This window comes from Heteronotia binoei, chromosome 2 (genome assembly GCF_032191835.1).
Source record: "Heteronotia binoei isolate CCM8104 ecotype False Entrance Well chromosome 2, APGP_CSIRO_Hbin_v1, whole genome shotgun sequence".
Taxonomy (NCBI): Eukaryota; Metazoa; Chordata; class Lepidosauria; order Squamata; family Gekkonidae; genus Heteronotia; species Heteronotia binoei.
This window is the reverse complement of record NC_083224.1, coordinates 90,977,202-90,996,718: the sequence shown is the minus strand read 5'-3', so window position 1 is coordinate 90,996,718 and position 19,517 is coordinate 90,977,202. Positions and strand designations below refer to the sequence as shown.

General features: G+C 43.5%; 1 protein-coding gene across 1 annotated transcript in view; it reads right to left on the bottom strand.

The window, feature by feature from the left end:
- Positions 1-7,332, bottom strand: part of ATXN7L2 (ataxin 7 like 2) — a 28,332-nt gene extending 21,000 nt beyond the window's left edge. The window contains exons 1-3 of the mRNA XM_060231593.1: positions 7,161-7,332; positions 3,008-3,076; positions 421-525 (exon numbers count right to left, since the gene is read on the bottom strand). Coding sequence (XP_060087576.1) covers positions 421-525; positions 3,008-3,076; positions 7,161-7,299 — 313 coding nt within the window. The 5' untranslated portion in view covers positions 7,300-7,332. The remainder of the gene's footprint in view (positions 1-420; positions 526-3,007; positions 3,077-7,160) is intronic.
- Between the last annotated feature and the right edge of the window lie 12,185 nt (positions 7,333-19,517).

The window sequence follows — 19,517 nt, the reverse complement described above, 5'->3', positions numbered from 1 at the left end:
ACATGCAAAGCATGTGATTTATCGCTGAACTATGGCTGCTTGAGATGCACATCACTGTAGTTCATGTGTGTCATCATTCACATGAGGCTTTTGCCATTTTCTAGCTGCTTCTCTTACATTCATTCCAAAAACAACAGTAGCAAAACATAATATTTTGTTTTATGTTTTAAAACTAGGCAGCCCTAGCACAACCATGTTCTTTCCCCCCTTTGTCTCACAGGCTGCTGCCCTCCCAGCAGTTTCCTCACACACACTGAGATGTGATTCAAGCAAAGAAGACCTTCCCCTGATATGCAGGAGAACAACAGAAAAGGGCCTTTCAAACAGGCACCACCCACTGGTAGGTGCCTGAGGCAGTAGCAAGCAGCACTAATCACAGCTCTCCCTGAGAGGCCACAGAAATTCAATTGGCATGCTTACCGCAGTGCTTCTGAAAGGCTTGAGGTTTGACCACTTGGCCACAGTGGTTACACACCACCAGGTAGAACTCATCATGAGCAGGGCAGTGACCAAAGATAGACATGTCTGAAAGGACAAGAGACGTGCGTTATAAGAGAGCACCCAGAGAGCTGCATGTCACGTTGTCAGTTCTTCAAGCTAAGAACACACTTCAACAACACTCATTTATTTTGCCCAAGACTAAATGAAAAGGCAAAATCTTTGTAGGCAGTAGTTTTTTGTTTGCTTGTTTATTTGTTTGCTTTAAAGGCACAGATTGAGACACAGAGCTGAGAAGTACATGCTGCATTTCTACCACAATTACAGAGAAAAGTCTCATGTCCTTGGCTTCAGCTTCTCATCCATAAACTGAGAATGCTATCACTAATCTGCCTGCCTTGCAAAAATGCAACATCAATTAGAAGTAGTTGCAAAGCACATTGTTCATTTGAACTATATCAGCAGTCACTTATACTGAGTTGAACTTGGACCACTGGACTATCTCTACTCTGGCTACTACCCAAGATCCTTCAGGCAGAGATGCTAGGGAACAAATCTTGGACCATATTCAGATTTAATAAATATGAATGGAATACCCAGATCTGAACCAGGAATCACCTGACTGGCAGTCAAGTACCCTACTGCTGAGCTATGCATTTAAAGAACTTCATAATGTTTTACAAATTACTAAAGTCAAGACTTATTTTCACAAATGGCCACTCAATTAGAGAAATGCAAAGAGATGATATGCAGGACACTAGTTCAGGGTAGGGCATTTCTGTCTGGACCCCAAACAACCTCACATTTTAAATGGGGGGGGGGAGTACCAGAACAATTGGCTATCCTTTTGTGATGGGACAGTCACACTCAGTCTGTCATAAGCTCTCTAACTCTGGCAGCAGGCAGCCCCACCTCCTAGCACAGCTGGGATGGCAGAAAAGGAAAACAAAGAGTCACAGACAAGCTGGGGAGGCACTGAAAAAGCCCAGGGCAGCAGGGCAGGGGAGGAGAGTTGCCAAAGAGAAGGGGTGGGGGTGGGGAGACTCCACTCTTGCACAGATGTGCTGCGGGTCTTGCTGATTAGAATGGGAGCAGCAAAATAACAGCAGAAGCTCATCTAAGAGCTCTGCAGTGGGAGCTGTGAGTACTGCAAGAAAGTCAAGAAATAGCTCACAGTGCCTTTGGGTAACAAGCAGAAAAGGGCCAAGGGAAGAGTTTTAGAATTCCAAACTGGATCTGTGAAAAATCTAAACCACCTTCCAGAAATCCACAAAAGACTCCACTTCAGGATAATCTTACAGAAGGGAATCATTTTTGTCTTTTATTACAAATAGGACTCTCATCTGTACTTCTACCCTAACCAAAACTGAGATTTGCCTACGGTCACAAAAAGAGAGAGCTTTGGATCTCTTGACTGACCATGGCCAGATGGTGGCCAAACACAAATTTCCCTAATCATTAACTTCAGACACTGGAGTGGAGGAACTATATATCCTTATTTGAATGTGTTTCCTCAAGGTGCAATCTGTATATATTCCTGTGAAAAGACTTTTTGAATGCACCTTACTTGCACTCAGTGCCTGATTGAACACTTGATATTTGAGGTCTGGAAAGATTTTTTTTCCATGACAGAAAGGTATCAACATTCTTCTTGACCCACCCCTGCAGCAGATAACTTGGTTCATTTGCATGGGCCACCTCAAGCTGTTTCTCTGCAAGTCTGAAGGATTCTCGGGGCAGATGAATCTTTTGGGCAGCATAAGTTGGGAACAAACCAGCAACGAAATCACGAAGGCAGAACCTTTCACATCTGATGGCTCTTCAAAGCAATGAAGGCCTGTGAAGGCACCTTGTACAGCTCTGAGCCATCTTGAATCCCTTGCTAAATCCCATTAATTAGACCAAGTCTGTGGAAAGACTGCTGGGAACTACATCAAGCATCAGAACAAAATCCTGACAGCAGCAGCCCTTAGTTCACAAACCTTATTTGCCATGGAATATAATCAAATATAATCAAATCTGAGATTGGCATTGAATTGACTTCCAAAAGTACTGGTGCAGCCCTCCTCCATTACACCTCAAATGTCCAGCTATTAGCTCCTTGAAAGGAATATAACATTATTCCTCAAGAGGTGTAGCCGTAAGACCAACAAAAGGACGACACCCACCTCTGCTCCCACCCACTGTGCATTAAAGCACAGACTGCTGCTCTCTGTATTTGTTCTGTGTAGTCTAGCTTTTTCCTACCAGATTAATCTCAGAGCATAGGGAAAGCACAGTTTGTCACATTAATGCCACAAACTGCTCTAGGACCATCACTCAGCATCACTACAAATTAGCAAGAGGCACAGCCAGCTCCTCTTCAGTGGAAATGAAAAGCCAGTTATGGTCTCAGCTCAGGATCCCCTGCTGTACATGGATCCACTGTTTGCCACTCAGACTGATGGATATAAAGCTCTCAGAGCTGCACAACTTCCACAAAAGCAGAGCAGTCCATTCAAAGCAAGGCTTTTTACCACTTGAGCTGCATTTTCCAAAGCACAGCAAGAGGTGCAGTCCATGTACTTACCTTCTTTAATGAGAGTCATTGCATCCAGTTTCTTGTTCCCATTCTTATTGTTATCTTCCTGCTCAGACCCTAGTAGACAAACATTGTCCCAATCAGCACCACTAGTAATTCTTGGCAGATTCATCATCCACTAAAGTAACTAAGAAACCATGACATCTAGACAATCAAGATTAATCATTTTCTTCCACTGCAGCCTGCTCCAAGGCATGTTTACTCAAACACAGTTCCCACTGAGTGAAATAAAACTTACTCCCTAGTAAGAACTGCAGCCTAAATAGGCTCCAAAAATATTTTAAAAGATTGCAGTGGCAGGGAAAGCTTCTATCCTGGCTGCATATCACACCTTCTCCAAACTGTCCATGGTAGTGGTATGCCCAAAACATCTTAGCCCAGAATTGAAAAGATCCATCTGTCAGCTGCACTGGACAAAACAGTAACACCAGGAAAGAGCAAAAGAAGTCAATCTGTGGATCAGGACAGAGGCTCCTCCTCTTAGAACCCTCCAAAACAACATGAACAGCATATATAAAACCTGCTATGACAAATTATAGTGATATTAACATTGCATTTCTGTTCCACCCTGAGTTCAAAGAAACTTGGGGTGCATGAGGATGTATTACAGAGAGGTATTCTATTTTATCCTCACAACTCTGCCAGGGATCTGTGGACCCTCAGGAAGCGGGTGAATTGGAGCCACCATCACCCTTCCTCTTCTCCCTCATTTCACAGCTCCCCTACTCTTCCCTCAGAGGGGCTCTACACAAGGGAACAGGGTGCTGTTCTTCCCAAGTGGAACTAAAATGAGAGTAAAAGGACCATTGCTCCAGTCCTTGCTGTGCCATATCCTCTCTAAAGCTATGAAGATGGCTTTCTAGTGTATTCCCAATTAATGCCTGAAGTTCACTCAGAAGCCCCTACAACATCAAGGGAGTATGAGGCAGCCCCTCATCCCTGACTGGAGAGTTGCATTCTGTCATGCTCCTTTTAGTTGCTGTGGCTTTGATGGAGTAAAAAAGGCATACAAGAAAGGGCTCAGTATAGCGCTCCTCCCACCAGAAAGGGGGGGGGGGATGAACCAGAGTTCTCTGTGATATCAAAGGGACCCCTGAGGTGATTCCATGCTTTGCAGTGGGAGAGGTGCCTGCAGAATGCAGCAAATCAGGATACAGGCCAAGTAGTGGTCATGGGTTTTCAACTGGGTCATGGTTCTTGGAAGGTACCTTGAACCCTGCAAAAAGGAATTGGCTGAGATAAAATGACTGGTCAAGGTCACCCAGTGAACTTCAGGCATGAATTGGGAATACATTAGAAAGCCATTATCATAGCTTTAGAGTTGCAGTTCTTAAAGCTGTCAAGAGAATGAGGATCCCTAATTATCAGCCCTCCTAATATGGCAGATGTTTCTGAGGTTTTACAGACATATAGTAGTGGACTTGCTGAATCTCATACTTCATTGCCTGCCGCTTCAGCAGAATTGCGCTGCCAATCCGTATCAATCAAGAGGTGTTCAGAAGACAATGACAGGCGCATACAGCAGTATCTACAGTCTGCTCTGCAAATCACAAAAATGTGGCCACAGGGTAAAAACATGGCTTTTCTCAACTCTTGTTGAGGGTAACCACTTCAAAACTCATCTTTTCATTTTGCAGGGCTGTATTCACGTATTCAAGTCCACATGCATTATATGTGCATGCCTTTACACTCACACGCAAGGGATAAGGCAGCTCATTCGTTCTCTGTTCCACCCATCCTCTGCCTCAGCTTTTCTGCTCTGTTAGTTGTCAACACAAAGCTTCAAAACAGAGGCCTCAAGATGAACTTCACAATGTCACTGGCCAATTCCAAGTTAAAACAAGGCTACTCAATGTATTTGCAGCTCCTGAAGCCAAACACTTGTTGATGCCAAATTATCCTGGGTGTCATGAACTAAAGCCAGCTTGCCCTGGAAACATGTTAATATTTATAAGCTTTTCATTACAGCAACAACCTTTTCTTATTATGCTGTGTGTATGCATGTCTGTAAGCAAATGCCTAGAATAAAGCTGCTGATAATACAATCCCAAAATGTATACAAGACATCAAATATAGGGCTATGGGGGCTAATCCCTGCACACCTGTGTCTGTCCCTTAACTCTTTAAACTTGGGTATCTCTTTGCACCACACAGATATATCCAAGATGCCCACAAGCTCCTTACAATGCATAGCAAATGCTCCAAAAGGGAAAAATAAGGCATGAAGGGGCTCATTTGTGTAAGCAAGTAGCAGGGCTTGTCTCCAGAGTCCTAACTCTCGTGCTTTATCCACAACAAGATACTCCCTTGCATCTAATAGATTTCACACCACATGGTGCCCTCACAAAGACAAGATGTACCTGTTACGATACACCAACTGTTTCAGCATCAAAACACAAGGCAGAAATCCAAATAGCTGATTCTCTCTCTTTTTGCACTGGCACCTATAACAAGCATTCATTTATCAGTAACCTAACCGGGGGGGGGGGCGGGATTTCAAAGCACAAGTAGTCTGGGGAAGGGATTAAGCCAGAACTAAGTGAGCTTTCCCCACCTTTGATATCTTTTAGCATTCTATATCAATAAGCAACCAATAAATAAGACTAGCCATTTAGGCAGCAGAGGAAGCTGTGTGCAAAGGAAAATGTGCAGCCTTCTTCTAAATCCCTGAAAACACAGGAGTCATTATGCAAACTCTGCTGGAGCTATAAGTAGATCAGGAAACATATGAAGCACTAACTATATCAAGTGCAAAGGAAAGATAATGGAGGGGGAAGGGAGAAGCTCAACAATACGAAAAGCATCACCAGGGACAGCTCCATGATTCTCACCGCCCCTTCTGGAGTCTGCTGTCAGGCAGCACTCTAGAAAGTCCAACATTCCACAGAGATATTCCTGGACGATTTCAAGGATTCTTAGAACAATTGCAAGGGCCCAGCATTTACATCCACCATCTTCACCCACATCCACCCTCACTAGACAAATTAGTAACTGCGGATAAATGGCACAAGGGGACAATACAGAACGGCAAAGAAGGAGAAAGGAGATGCCGAATCAAAACATAAAGATCTGGGGAAATGCAGCTTCAGAGGAGGCAATAAGAAATTCTAAACGAGGAGCATGGCCAGGTCAACAGTGCAGAAAGAGCGTGATATATAGGACAGAAGGGAAGGTGCAGGGAACACAGTAAGGCAGATGGATGGGCGGGGACCATTTCTGTGGCCTAAGCAAAGATTCTGAGGGAAACAGAACAACTTCCAGAAGAGGAAATCCAACTGAGAAGCACAGATGGGGGAGTGGGTGAAGCACAAGTGGATTACTCGAAATACTTCTAAGAAACAGGTTGAGAAAACTGTGATGGGATTTATGGCTCAGGACCTGTGGGGAATTGTAGGCAACTGGAATGTCACAGGAAAAATTCTGGAATCTAGGGGGAGAAGTGTCACCTGGAAAAGATCATCAGGATAATTTCAAGAGATCCAAAGAATCACAGAAGATCAGGAAGGCCTACAAGTGTCATGACTGTCTCAAAAGCATAATTATTAACATTGTTTACAGGAAATGGAAAAGTGGATATATAGCGATTAGACAGAAGGAAGACTGCTCAGGTGAAATGGAGACAACAACATGGACTCAAGGATCACATGAGGTCAAAACGCAGGCATTAGGAATTGCTTACAGAAATGTAGTTGGCATATATAATAAAACTACAGACTCAGGGATGTCAAAGCTCCGGTAAGTATGGCTTAGCAGATGATGCTCGTGTTATAGTAGTGAAGAGAGTTAAAGAACCCCACAGGAACATATACAGACTCCCCCGGAGGCCAAAATCATAACTATATTCAGGATGATCAGCGTATGTATCCTAGTTACATCAGGCTCAGAAGAGGCGATTCAGCTAGTGGACTCAGGAGAGCCGAAGGAATATGATTTAGAGGAAGAATCGATCAGGCAGGGAACAGAACTCGGCGGCGCTAGGACCCGGCGGCTCCTTTGTTTGGGGCGGCGGGGTGAAGGGGGGGAGAGCGAGGGAAGAAGCTCGACGGCGGCGGCGGCAGCACAAGCGGCGACGGAGGGTCCCCTGCTTCTCCCCGCCACCTCCCTCTGTCTACGAGGTAATGAGTGGGGCAGGCGCGCTCACCTGTCTCAGCAGCCGGCGGCCCAGCTCTCTCCACCCAAGCACTCCAGCTCTGCCCCGCGAAGTCATCGAGATTCGGCAGCCGCCGATCCACAGCAGCCATTGCTGCTGCTACCGCCGCCGCGCGTCCACGCACCGCCATCACCGCACGAGAACGCGCAGCCCACCCCGCCGCCGGCACTCCCTTGCGCAGGCGCGACCTGTGTCGTATGTCATGGGAAATGTAGTTCTTTGGCTCCGCGGCGCTTCGGCTCTGCGCATGTCAAAAGAAGAGAAGCGTGAGAGTGACATGTTCCAGCTTCTGTCTCCCCCTCCCCCGGTCTGGCTTAATAGTTCCCATGTTAGGGAGGAAAACGTTGTGATTTATTTAATTTTTAAATTTATTTACTTTATTTATACTTCTTTCTCCCCCATGCGGATCCAACGTGGCTTACATTGTTCTCCTCTCCTCCATTTTACCCTCCCAACAACCCTGTTAAGTAGGTTAGGCTGAGAGTATGTGACTGGCCCAAGGTCACTCAGCAAGCTTCCATAGCAGGGTGGCAAATCGAGCGTGGGTTTACCCAGGGCTTTTTTTGAGCAGGAACGCAGTCCTGGTTGGCTTGGTGTCAGGGGGTGTGCCTAATATGCAAATTAGCTCCTGCTGGGCTTTTTCTACTAAAAAAGCCGAGAGTTTAGCCATATCCTAGTATCCTAACCATGTCACACTGGCTTTCCGTTGGAAATCCCTTCTGTGTCTCCATCGCTGATGATCCTAAGAAATATGTTTTCTAGCTGAGGATCCTTGAGATAGCAAAGAAAGGCAGATTACCACAGGTCCACAGTTGCATCTAGTCCACAAAATAAGGGTACTAACTTTAAGGTGGGGCCCACAGTTCTCTGAGAATTACAGCTGGTATCCAGACAATGGTTCCCCTGAAAGAAATAGAATCATAGAGGCTAGGATAAATAAAAATCCTAGAGCGACACTGCCCAGTGCCGGATCTGGGGGGGAGGGTGCTTGCCCTGGGCACCACCGGAGGGAGGGGCGCTAAATTGGGTAGGGAGTCCATTCTATTCTATGGGCCCATAAGGCAGAATGGGCCCATAAGGGGGTGGCATTTTTTTAATCCCCCCCCCCAAAAAAAAGCATGTAGATCTGGTCTTGACACTGCCATCCCTGTTGTGTTTTGTGCCCCCTTATGCCCCCAAATACCAGTTCCAGACACCCAGGAATTTCCCAAGCCAATACCACCTCAAAAGAGTAGGCAATACATACTTGCTCCAGCAGCACGGTACACCCACGTACAGCTGCTTCCTACACACACTTGTTCTTAAGTCTGTTTTTAAGGGATACTTAGGTAAGCCCCATGGCGCAGAATGTTAAAGCTGCAGTACTGCAATCCTAAGCTCTGCTCATGACCTGAGTTCGATCCCCGGTGGAAGCTGGGTTTTCAGGCATAGTCGGCTCAAGGTTGACTCAGCCTTCCATCCTTCCGAGGTCAGTAAAATGAGTACCCAGCTTGCTGGGGAGGAAGTGTAGATGACTGGGGAAGGCAATGGCAAACCATCCCGTAAAAAGTCTGCCGTGAAAACATTGTGAAAGCAACGTCACCCCAGAGTCGGAAATGACTGGCGCTTGCTCAGGGGACCTTTCCTTTTCCTAGGTAAGCATGCATTGGCCCTCAGTTATAGAACTTTTGAGTTCTTTCTTCATGTGGAACAAAGGAAGGAGGCAGGAATGCTGGTAGCAAAAAGATTGCAAGCGATAGGGGAGGGCACAAAGTCATCACTGCTTTTCCCCAAGCCCTAGTATTTTATATTTTCTATTGTTGACATGTTGGTCTCTTAAAAGCAAAAGGACTTCTATGGCAGTTAAAAATTAATAGATATACAGTACAATCCTAAACAGTTATCTCCTTCTAAGTATATTGATGGGAGGGAAGGTGGCGTGGTATAGTCTGATCTTGTCAGATCTTAGAAGCTAAGCAGTGTCAGTACTTGGAAGAGAGACCACCAGGAAGACTCTGCAGAGGACAATAGTGGCCAACCATCTCAGCATTCTTACTTGCCTTGAAAGCCCTTGCTGGTGTCACCATAATTTGGCTATGACATGGTCCTTCACAAACACACAAAGACATTGAAAAGTGTAACTGTGCTTAGGATTGCACTCTTAGTGTGCTATAAGCATTTTTGGACTCTAACTGCATCAACACATTGTTGGATTTTGTGCTATCATAACCATTCACATCTGTATTTTCTGTGTGAACAAGACAATTCTGTTGTGGATAATTGCCATAGCACAATATCCAACAATGCGCAGATGCAGTCTAAAAACAATAGCACAATATCCAACAATGTGCAGATGCAGTCTAATAATACTTGGCATTTATTCAGCACTTTCAGTGTGCTCAAAGTATACTGAATACATTATCTTGCTGAACTAAGATAACCTCCATATACTACAGGCAGCAAACCTCTCAGTAGTGGTGCTGGGAGATAGCAACAGCTTTGGACTCTATGCCTTGTTTGCCCTCCAGTGGCAACTGGTTGGCCACTGTTTGAAACAGGATACTAGACTTGATGAACCATTGGTCTGATCTAGCAGGACACCTTTTATGTTCTTAAGTCTTGTTGCACCTTAAGGATTAACCAATTTGACGATGTCTGACAAAATGGGCTCTGGTCTAAGAAAGTATATGCCATAATAAATGTGCTAGGTGTTGTGCAACTGGTATTTTGGTTGCAGCAGATTAATGTGGCTACCTTATCTTGTTGCAGTCCTTACAACAGCCCTATAAGGTAGGTCAGTAGAGATGAGGGACAGGCAAGAATGGCCTACCTTGCCACCTGATGTCTTCCACAACTACCTCTCAGCCAGGCCTCATTTTGGGCGGGAGCTCACAGGAGTGGAGCTCTGGAACCTCTAAATTTTATTGTGCTCTTTCTTTCTTACCCCTCCCCCAAATACTTACTTCTGGATTCCATTGTTCAAACTCCCTGTGAGAATGTTGTTGAACTCTTAAGTCTTGACAAACTTTCTAATATTTCCCCCCACAAAAAAAGGGAAAATAACTAAAACATGGAAATCTTCATCATGACACTGTGGCCACATAGGAGAAAGTAATTTAAAAAGTATGATGAGAGTAAGGTTTTATCAAGACAATTATAATTCAAGAAGCATTTTAAGGTAGACACTGAGCTGATATAATTTAGTACACCATCCGGTGATGTAAAGGGTGTGTTGCATATGCAAATGAGTTGTGCTAATGAACTCCAGCACCTCTTTTTCTACAAAATGACCCCTGCTCTCAGCTGATAGCTCATTCTCTCCTGTCTAGAAATTTCGCCTTAAATGCCAGCATAGCCCATAAAAATTTATGCCACCATAAATCTGCTAAAGGTGGCTCAAGACTTCCGAGTAGAGGTATCTGGTAAGTTACATATGTGCAGTCCCCTCCACACCTCCTTGATGCAATATTCTGCAGTCATCAGTGCTGTGCTGCACAGGGATTGCTAGTGTAAAAGTCACCATGTGCAGCAAAATAGCATCTGGCATGAACCACCTCTTGTGCTAGGAGTATAAAGAACCTGCAATGATCTGAGATAAAGGCATTTATAAACCCCTGTCCCAAGTAAAAGGAGCTAACTTCCAGCATAAATTATGTGGGACTGCAGCCAGCATGTCTGCCAGGCAAGAAATGATGCGCTGGAACTGCTGCCTCTCCTTGGCCTAATGCCTGGGGGGAAGCTCTATAGGGAAACGGTGCAAGCATTCCTGAGAACACCATACCAACTCAGGCAGTCTGGATCTTCTGCCACAGTGACAGAAAGCTCCCTTGGGTTTCAAAAAAATTGCAAGCCAGGGGGCCCTCTCTATCCTGGAAAGCTTTTTGCTGCTCCACACACCCCCTCCACCACATGTAGATCAATATCTTGCGTGCCAGCCAGCATCCTCCCGTCCAGCCTGTACAATGAATTCATCCATCACTTCGCTCTTTTCCTAATGAATATTTTCTCCCCTGTAAGGGCTGTTGCTGAAGTCTGAATGGCAATATTTCTCCTTCAAGATGTCACTCCTTTTAGTGGGTTATGGTGGAGTTTTAATGTCAGCAGTTGTTCCTATGTCTTCTAAGTGAAATCTTCCTCCATACCCCACTCTTACTGTATGCCTTTCTGAGCCCTTTTTAAAAGTGGGTGCCTCTTTTTCTGTTTTTCTCTTGATGAGAAAGGATTTCAAATCCATCTACTCTTGAAAAGCCATGTAATTTCAAGATAGCAATATGTTCAAATGCCCTGGTTGGATTACCTACCCAAGGAGCCATTATCCAGGGAATCTCTGACTCACCATCTTGCTTAATGAAGAATGTGTAGCTCTGTATTCTTCATTACTGCATGAAGGCAATGCTAGTCAGTAGTGAGATCTTAGATTTTCACATGCAGATGAAATCTGCACTAAGACAGTTGTAGCCTGGCTTCTTAAAATGAAAATAGGCTACCACAGGACGCACAGCTAAGCCAACCACCAGAAAAGAACAAACCCCAATGGTATGCAACAACAACTGATGCCTTGCGTATCCCACACACCCCAGCAGCCGCCTGAGCTGTGGACTTAGAAAGGGGTACTTTATGATACAAATGAAGATAACTAAGGAAGCATATGCTAGAGGCATACAAATTTATGCACGGTGTGGAGAAAATGAAGAGTTTTCACCTCTCGCAACACTAGACCTACAAGCCATCCAGTGAAATTGATTGGTAGCAGATAGAGGCCAGACAAAAGGCAGTACTTCTTACAACAGTATATTTTGATTGCTGCCACCTAGGACCTTTTTATTTTATGGAAAAAGGTGCCGGGACTCTCAGGAGCTAAATGAAGAGAAAATACATAGGTGACCTTTGTGAACCTTTAAACATTTTTTGAGAATTTTATTTCTACAAAGAGATTCCAGAACTCCATTCTGCTGCGTTCCTCTGAGGGAAACAGCCCTGCTGCCACCACTCCCTTATATGCCATCGAAAGGTGATTAAACAATTTTATGGAGGTTTAGCAAACATTTTGCTATTCCAGTTTCTGATAGTCATTTAGTCTGCCTTTTGAAATATCAACAGAATTTACTGACCACTGTCATCCCACTATCTCTTAAAACAGCCTACACTTTATCTGTCAATTGACAGTTATGCCACCTTGTTTCAGTGTTGAAAAACTTTCATTTGGTGATGTTTTGGCTGTTGTCCTACCTTTGAGGAGCCAGGAAAAGAGAGGCACAGGCATGCAAGATTTTCCAAAGCTAGATTTTTTTTAAATGAAAACAACCTAAAATACTTGCAGATTATGGCAACAGTTCCTCACCATATAAGAAAAAGATGATGATGATATTGGATTTATATCCCGCCCTCCACTCTGAATCTCAGAGCAGCTCACAATTTCCTTTACCTTCCTCCCCCACAACAGACACCCTGTGAGGTGGGTGGGGCTGAGAGTGTTCTCACAGCAGCTGCCCTTTCAAGGACAACTCCTGGGATAGTTATGGCTAACTCAAGGCCATTCCAGCAGCTGCAAGTGGAGGAGTGGGGAATCAAACCCGGTTCTCCCAGGTAAGTGTCTGCGCACTTAACCACTACACCAAACTGGCTCTATACTCCTGATAACAAAGGCAGCATCGTGGTTGCCCCACTCTCCAGTCCTGTTATCTTTCTCTCCCCATGTTCCTTTTGTTATTCTCTTTTATGAAGGAGGGGGCACAATTCTGAAATATTTTTAATTATGTATTATAAAACCAACAAAACAAGTAGAAACAAAAACAGGATATCCTTTATAGAATCAAGGTTCGTGAAAGTATAGGCAAGAGTCAGATTTGAGTCAGATTTATATATACTGATCCTATTTGCATCCATCCCTTCCTCTACAACAGGTGAGGAACCTTTTTTCTACCAAGGGCCATATGGATATTTATAATCAATCGCAGGCCATAAAAAATTATCAACTTAAAAAACAGTGCTCCGCCAAGAGAGAACGATTCAGGCCAACAAAATTAATATAAATAATTGTTTTTCTATTTGAAGTCGTGGGGAGAGCCTAATCTGGTGCGCACACACACACACGGCCTGCTGTCCTAGGCAAATGCAGAGGTCCGGGGCTTTTTTGTAGAAAAAGCCCAGCAGGAACTCAGTAGCATATTAGGCCACACCATCTGGGATAATCAAGTGCAAACTGAACTGTGGCAGTAACTTTTCCAGGTCCTGCAGCAATTCTGACCGGCCAGCCAGGCCTCAGAGAGGCTGCCGCACAGTACATCTGGGCCCTGTGATTCCTGCCTGGCCATGGGGAGGCTGCTGTACAGCCTGGCTGGGCCCCACTATCCTCGCTGGGCAGCCAGGCCCCAGAGAGGCTGCCACATGTCTTGGTTTGGCCCAGCAATCCTTGAGGGCCACATACGGCCCTCGGCACAGAGGTTCCCCACCCCTGCTCTACAAGGCTCAAGATGCCAATAACCTCTATGTCTTTTGAAGTAAAGAAGAACATAGCTTCAAAGGCCATAGCTACTCACTAGGGAAAGTGTTTGCCCCACTGGTAGCCAAACTGTGGCTCAGGAGTCACATGTAGCTCTTTCACACATATTGTGTGGCTCCTGGAGGTTGAGGAGGAACGTAATGCAGGCTTACTCTCAAGTAAACATACTTAGTATCAGCACTGCAGTCAGCCTCTGAGTGCCGACCCATATGCAGGCGACTATTTCCACTGTGTGTGGAGCAGGAAATGAGGGGAAAATAGGCAGGCTTGCAAGCTTTTCCTCCACACAGGTCACCTGGAGACCTAGAATGTGGGGGTGGGGGGAGAGAAGCACAAGAGCTGAGGGAGCCACTGGAAGGAGGGATAGAATTAAAGAGGGAAGTGCAGGGTTCCCCCTTAGTTCCACAGCTCTTGTAGGAGCTGTATTTACTAACCTTAGTGTCAAGGCAAAGATAAATGCATAATGAGGCAAATGGTGGTCAGTGATTGGTGGGTACATTCATACGACACTGAATAATGCATTTTGCAACAGGATTTTTGCTATTCTTACACAGTAAAAATCCAGTTGCAAAAGGCATTATTTAGTGTAGTGTGAATGCACCCTATATGGTACATGTATTTTTTCTTCTCCCACTGCTATCAAAAAAGAATTCCTTAACCTTTCCCTTTGCTTGTCTTATGGGACTGTTATTCCCAGCTTTTGTTTTTTTGTTTTAAAAAAGGCTCCTTCTAGCATGGTCATGTTGTAAAGTGCATACATATTTCATCTTTCTGTGTAAAGAAAGTATTAAGTTTTAAAAACGTGTGTGTGATATTTGTTCACGTCCTGTGGCTCTCAAACATCTGACATGTAGTCTATGTGGTTCTTATCTTAAGCAAGTTTGGCACCCCTGGTTTGGCCCCTTTCACGCAGTTCATTGTTTAAAGGGGCCTAATAATTGTCCATCTGAATATTTATAATAATATAGTAAACCCCTAATAGAATCAAACCAACTTACAAGACAACATGGGAGTGGGATCTGAAGTTTTTATTTTTTGCACCTTCTTTTCCTGGGTGTGGTATGCACATGGAAATACTGTTAGTAAACTCTTTACAATGCTGAGAGCTATAGTGTGTGTGTGTGTGTGTGTGTATATATATATATATTATTTTTTAAAAGCTCAAGTACTCATGATGTTGCTATGAAAGGATCAAGTAATATTGGTTCCTGTTAACACTAATAGTTCTTGAGAACAGAGAGGCAGGATAAATTATAAGCAGCCAATTTTCAAACAGCAAATCCAGTCTGAAGCAGCATGAGTTGTTAAACTGGCTGTGGGACTTGGAGCAGGCAAACCTGAGTTTAGGTCCCAGCTCAGTTATAAAGACAGTTGAATAGACTTTGGCATTACCATCAGCTCAGCCTTAGCTCCAAAATGGGAATAAAGCTGACCCAGTATAATCAATATCAGAAAGCATCTCTTTGTCTCTGTGCCACTGGGACTCCATGGGTACTCCTGACTCAATAACTACTGTTTTGCTTGATGCTCTTAGCACCCCAAACCCGTATTTGTATGGTAAGAAAGAGCTCCCAGTCTCCATGTGAAGCTGCATGAGGTAGTGAATGTAGTAGACATACTAGATCTCAAGCACAGAGCAAGGAGACTGAAAGTATGCCTGATACCTATTAATGTCACAAGTAAGCATCTATTAAGTCCTGCAGAAGCCTGAAAATATCAGGTTTGAAGGAACAGGGAAGCTTCTGGTCCTCATTATACAGAATATGACTTAATATGGTCATGGTACTTGCTGACAGCTCATAAATCAGAGGTCAACTTCTGAAAGCCAATACAGTCCATTTATTTAATCTACAAATCTTACCACCCTGACTCCCGCTCATACACATACTGCTCTCCAGCAGCCCTGAAACCCAGTTTTTCCCCATTCTGTAGTCCATAAGGGGTAAAAATTAGTAACACATTAAGGGATGTTTAAAATCTATTATATTTAAATCAGCACTATTTGATTGCTGGAATAGTTTATATGGCTGTCTTGTGCACAGTTCCAGAAAATAAGTACCATGGATCTGAGTGACCAAAGTTGAAATCCCCTGCTCAGGGATCACTAAGTCATCTTGTTTATGCTTTCCCACCCCACAAACCTCAAAGGGTTGTTGAGAAGATAAACTGAAATAGCCCCATCTCTTGTATGGCACCTGTACTTAGGAAGGACTGGATATTAACACAGAAAACTACAGATCCCTTACTTGTTCATTACTCCAATACTTCTAACAGTTTTATTCATATACTTCAGGAAGGGTCTGGATTCGGATTCTACAGTCCTCTTTCCCACCATAACTAGCAGTAGGAAAAGGCTCAGATTGAGTATAGACAATTATTTATCTGCAGCAATGGGAACTTCTACCCCCTTTACTACTACTGAAGTACCATCTAGTGATAATTTAATATATGTGTAAGGAAAACAAGGTGGATTGAGTTAAATCGAGATAAATTATATAAATCACAATTTAAATCAAAAGTTAAAAAAAAAATGATGCAAATCAAGCTTTCCATTTTGAAATCCATGTATTTCCTGAAGAAGCATGCATGCTAACTGGCTGCTGTAAGAATTAAAATATGCTGACAGCTAAGTAGGGCCTTTATAAAACCTGGGAACATAATTAAAAACTGTTGGCTTTGCAGCCCATGTGCCTTTTTTTACCACAGAATTGCCTGCTTAAAGTGGAATTTAATGTCACATGTAGTTCCATACTTTTTTTGCTCTTTCCAAATGAAGCCAAAGGGTGCTGCCATTTAAAGATAGGAGGGAGGAATAAGCTTTAACCCTCCCATCTTTTGCTGCATTCCTCTGTCACCTCAACAAAGCAGCTTTTACTTACCTCACAAATTGTAAAGTTTTCCCCCAGGGTAATAAACACCGATTAATAAGGACACAAAGGGAAAGAGTTAAAATTGTCCCTCTTCCCCCATGTCTTCTTCAAATCACAGCACCAATTACTGCATTTTGTTAAAAAAAATTAAGGCCAGCTGATCTACATACATGTAGCTCTGTCCTAAGAGAAGAATTTCTGCTTGGCTTTCTCTCTGTACCTTAGGCAAGATCACTTGTGTGAAGACTGAAGCTGCAGTTCTAGGGCCGGCATGCTCATTTGGTGGTAAGTCTCACAGAACAAAGTGGAGCTTACAGTTTAGGATTGGGCTCCAACTAGTGCCCAAAATTCCCCCCCCCCAAAAAAAGTAATAGATACTTGGGGGGGGGAGTGTTTTGCAATGAGATGAAATGTAACTGTCCATGTTTTCTTTGCTAGGAAGAGACAACTTGAACCGAAACCAGCACAAAGCTTGGTGTATTGATACACTAGAAGAGTAAGATTTTCCATATGGACTCAGCAGATGATCCTTGTGAGATACAGGATGGCATCTCCTGGATCCTAATACATGTGATTCACTGGTCACTGGTTCCAGAAGAAAGCTCACAAGAATCTATACAATACATGACTTGCTGTGCCATTTATAATGTTTAACCTCAGTAGTCAGATTTTTTTGATGCTTCTATTTTTAATAGAAAAAAGAAGCATTTCACTCATGCTTGCATTTCAGGAGATTGTTAAATGCATGCTTTCCCATATTTGTTGCATTTACATTTAATTTTCTTTCAAAACCAGGCTGTTTAAAAAACCCAAAACTATGTGTTGTAACTGAAATAAACATCAAAATATTTCCAAAACAAAAATCATTTTTTATCCACACTGAGGAAAAAGAATTTCACTGTAAGTCAACAGAGCAGCAAAAGTGACTAAGTAAACTTCAATCAATTTCTAGTCTAACCAATTTAATTCTTAAGGGGAACAGCACAGTTTTTCTTTCCAATACATACGCACATACACAAAAAAATTTCCCAAAGCCTTTACGTTCCAAAAATTCATTGGACATTGCAGAGAAAGGGCAAAAGAACTGCTAATCATGAGCACAACAGGATTCCCTACCAGTCACACTGAAATTCACACACTATTGCAGTTGTGCTAGTCGCACACCTGGCTGTTTGTTACCTGTCAGGTATCCCATTGAACAATTTGGTATACTGTGCAGACTTACAAAACAAGTCTGATTGGACACCAGGGCAGGTAAAAAAATGAACGCGGATACCACAGGCAGTGGCATGTTTATAGTATCACCCCTCCACATATGCAAGTCTTTAACAAACTAGCTAGGACACTCCATCTGTATACAAGCTCAGAACATCAGAAGCCATCCTTCAGAGGTCAACTAAACGTGATTGTGCTTATATAACATTCACACACCAGTTGTGGATGATTCAGTAGGAAGATACAGAACTATGGCAGCTGATGTTGTGATGGGATAGCCAGAAGAGCAGTGCAGTCTTTAGGAAGATACCTACATTTAATGAACTGGGCTGGAAAGAGACTGCACTTGATACAGTGGGTAAATGCAAAAAAAGCCTGCCCAAATCCCCCTCTTCCTCTTTTTATTTGAAGGCATATCAATAAGCACCTGAAGATACACAAGTGCATCAGTAACCACACAGATTCTAACATGGAGCACTTACACATCACTTTCCACACTAAGCACATCATGGCTGCCAGGCCTGGACCATCCCCCTTAGAATCACTCTGCAACATACAGGAAAATATGCTATTAAAAACTGAGGCTGATCCTTGCCTCTCTTTAGGATACAAGTTCTGCTGGTCCCCAGCCACCTGCCTGAAGTCAGTGACATACAGGGCCCCATTACAAAGGATGTTGTGGCAGCAACAAAACTACCCTCATGCAGCTTGACATCTGAGAGCATTAGTCAAGCAGGATGACTGTGGTTTCACTGCAACTTAGTGTATCAAAGAAGAAAACCTATAAGGCTGTGATGCAATCTGCACTTGCTGCTTACAACAGCCCTCTCTGTGATCTGCACAGGAGAAATGCCAACCTTCATACTACTAGGCCAAACTATATATTACTTGTCTCATTCCCTGTACATACAGGGACACTCAAATTTATATGAACATGAGCCACATGCAAAGTGATTTACAGATCTCACAGCATGATCAATGGTATGCAATTATCAATTCATTTTTTCACAAATCATTACTTGTAGTTGGATCATATCCACTCCCCAATTCATTCTACTTCTACACTGCTAGTTTATACACATAACTTTTCTTATGTTTTGGAGCAGCATTGTCCAGCAGTTTTGACTGCAGAGTTTAATTGCAAAGGTCGTATCTTCAACTGGTGTAAAATGGCAGCACTCAATTTTGTAACTGATTGAGTCTAGCTGAAGACCTTGGATAAATCTTTAAAACCCTAGCAATATCCTCATAAGATACAAAAAAAGAAATGCATTTGATATGGGATGAAAGTACAGAAGACAAGGAAGGCTGACTTGCTCTCTCAAGTATCCACAATGTCTACTATGAAGTGCTCCGAGAAAGATTATAGAAAGAGCAAAGAATATGTGAGAAGCTGTTTCCTCAGCATTCGAAAGCATGGTTGGTGACCAAAAACATGGGTTTAAAAAAAATGACCAGGAAAAAATCATCTAAAAGACCACAAGATTGGAAGCTTTAGGGAAATATTTATACTAGCTAGTTTTCTTGGGTGAGTCATAGCTCTGGCAGGTTGCCCTTGAAGGGGCAGCTGCTGTGAGAGCCCTCTCAGCCCCACCCACCTCACAGGGTGTCTGTTGTGGGGGGAGAAGATATAGGAGATTGTAAGCTGCTCTGAGTCTCTGATTCAGAGAGAAGGACGGGGTATAAATCTGCAATTCTTCTATTCTTGTTGTATCAAAAGAGGAGTTAGTTGCAGGAAGCTGGATGCTGCTGCCCATGAGGGTGACTACATGCTTTAAGGCC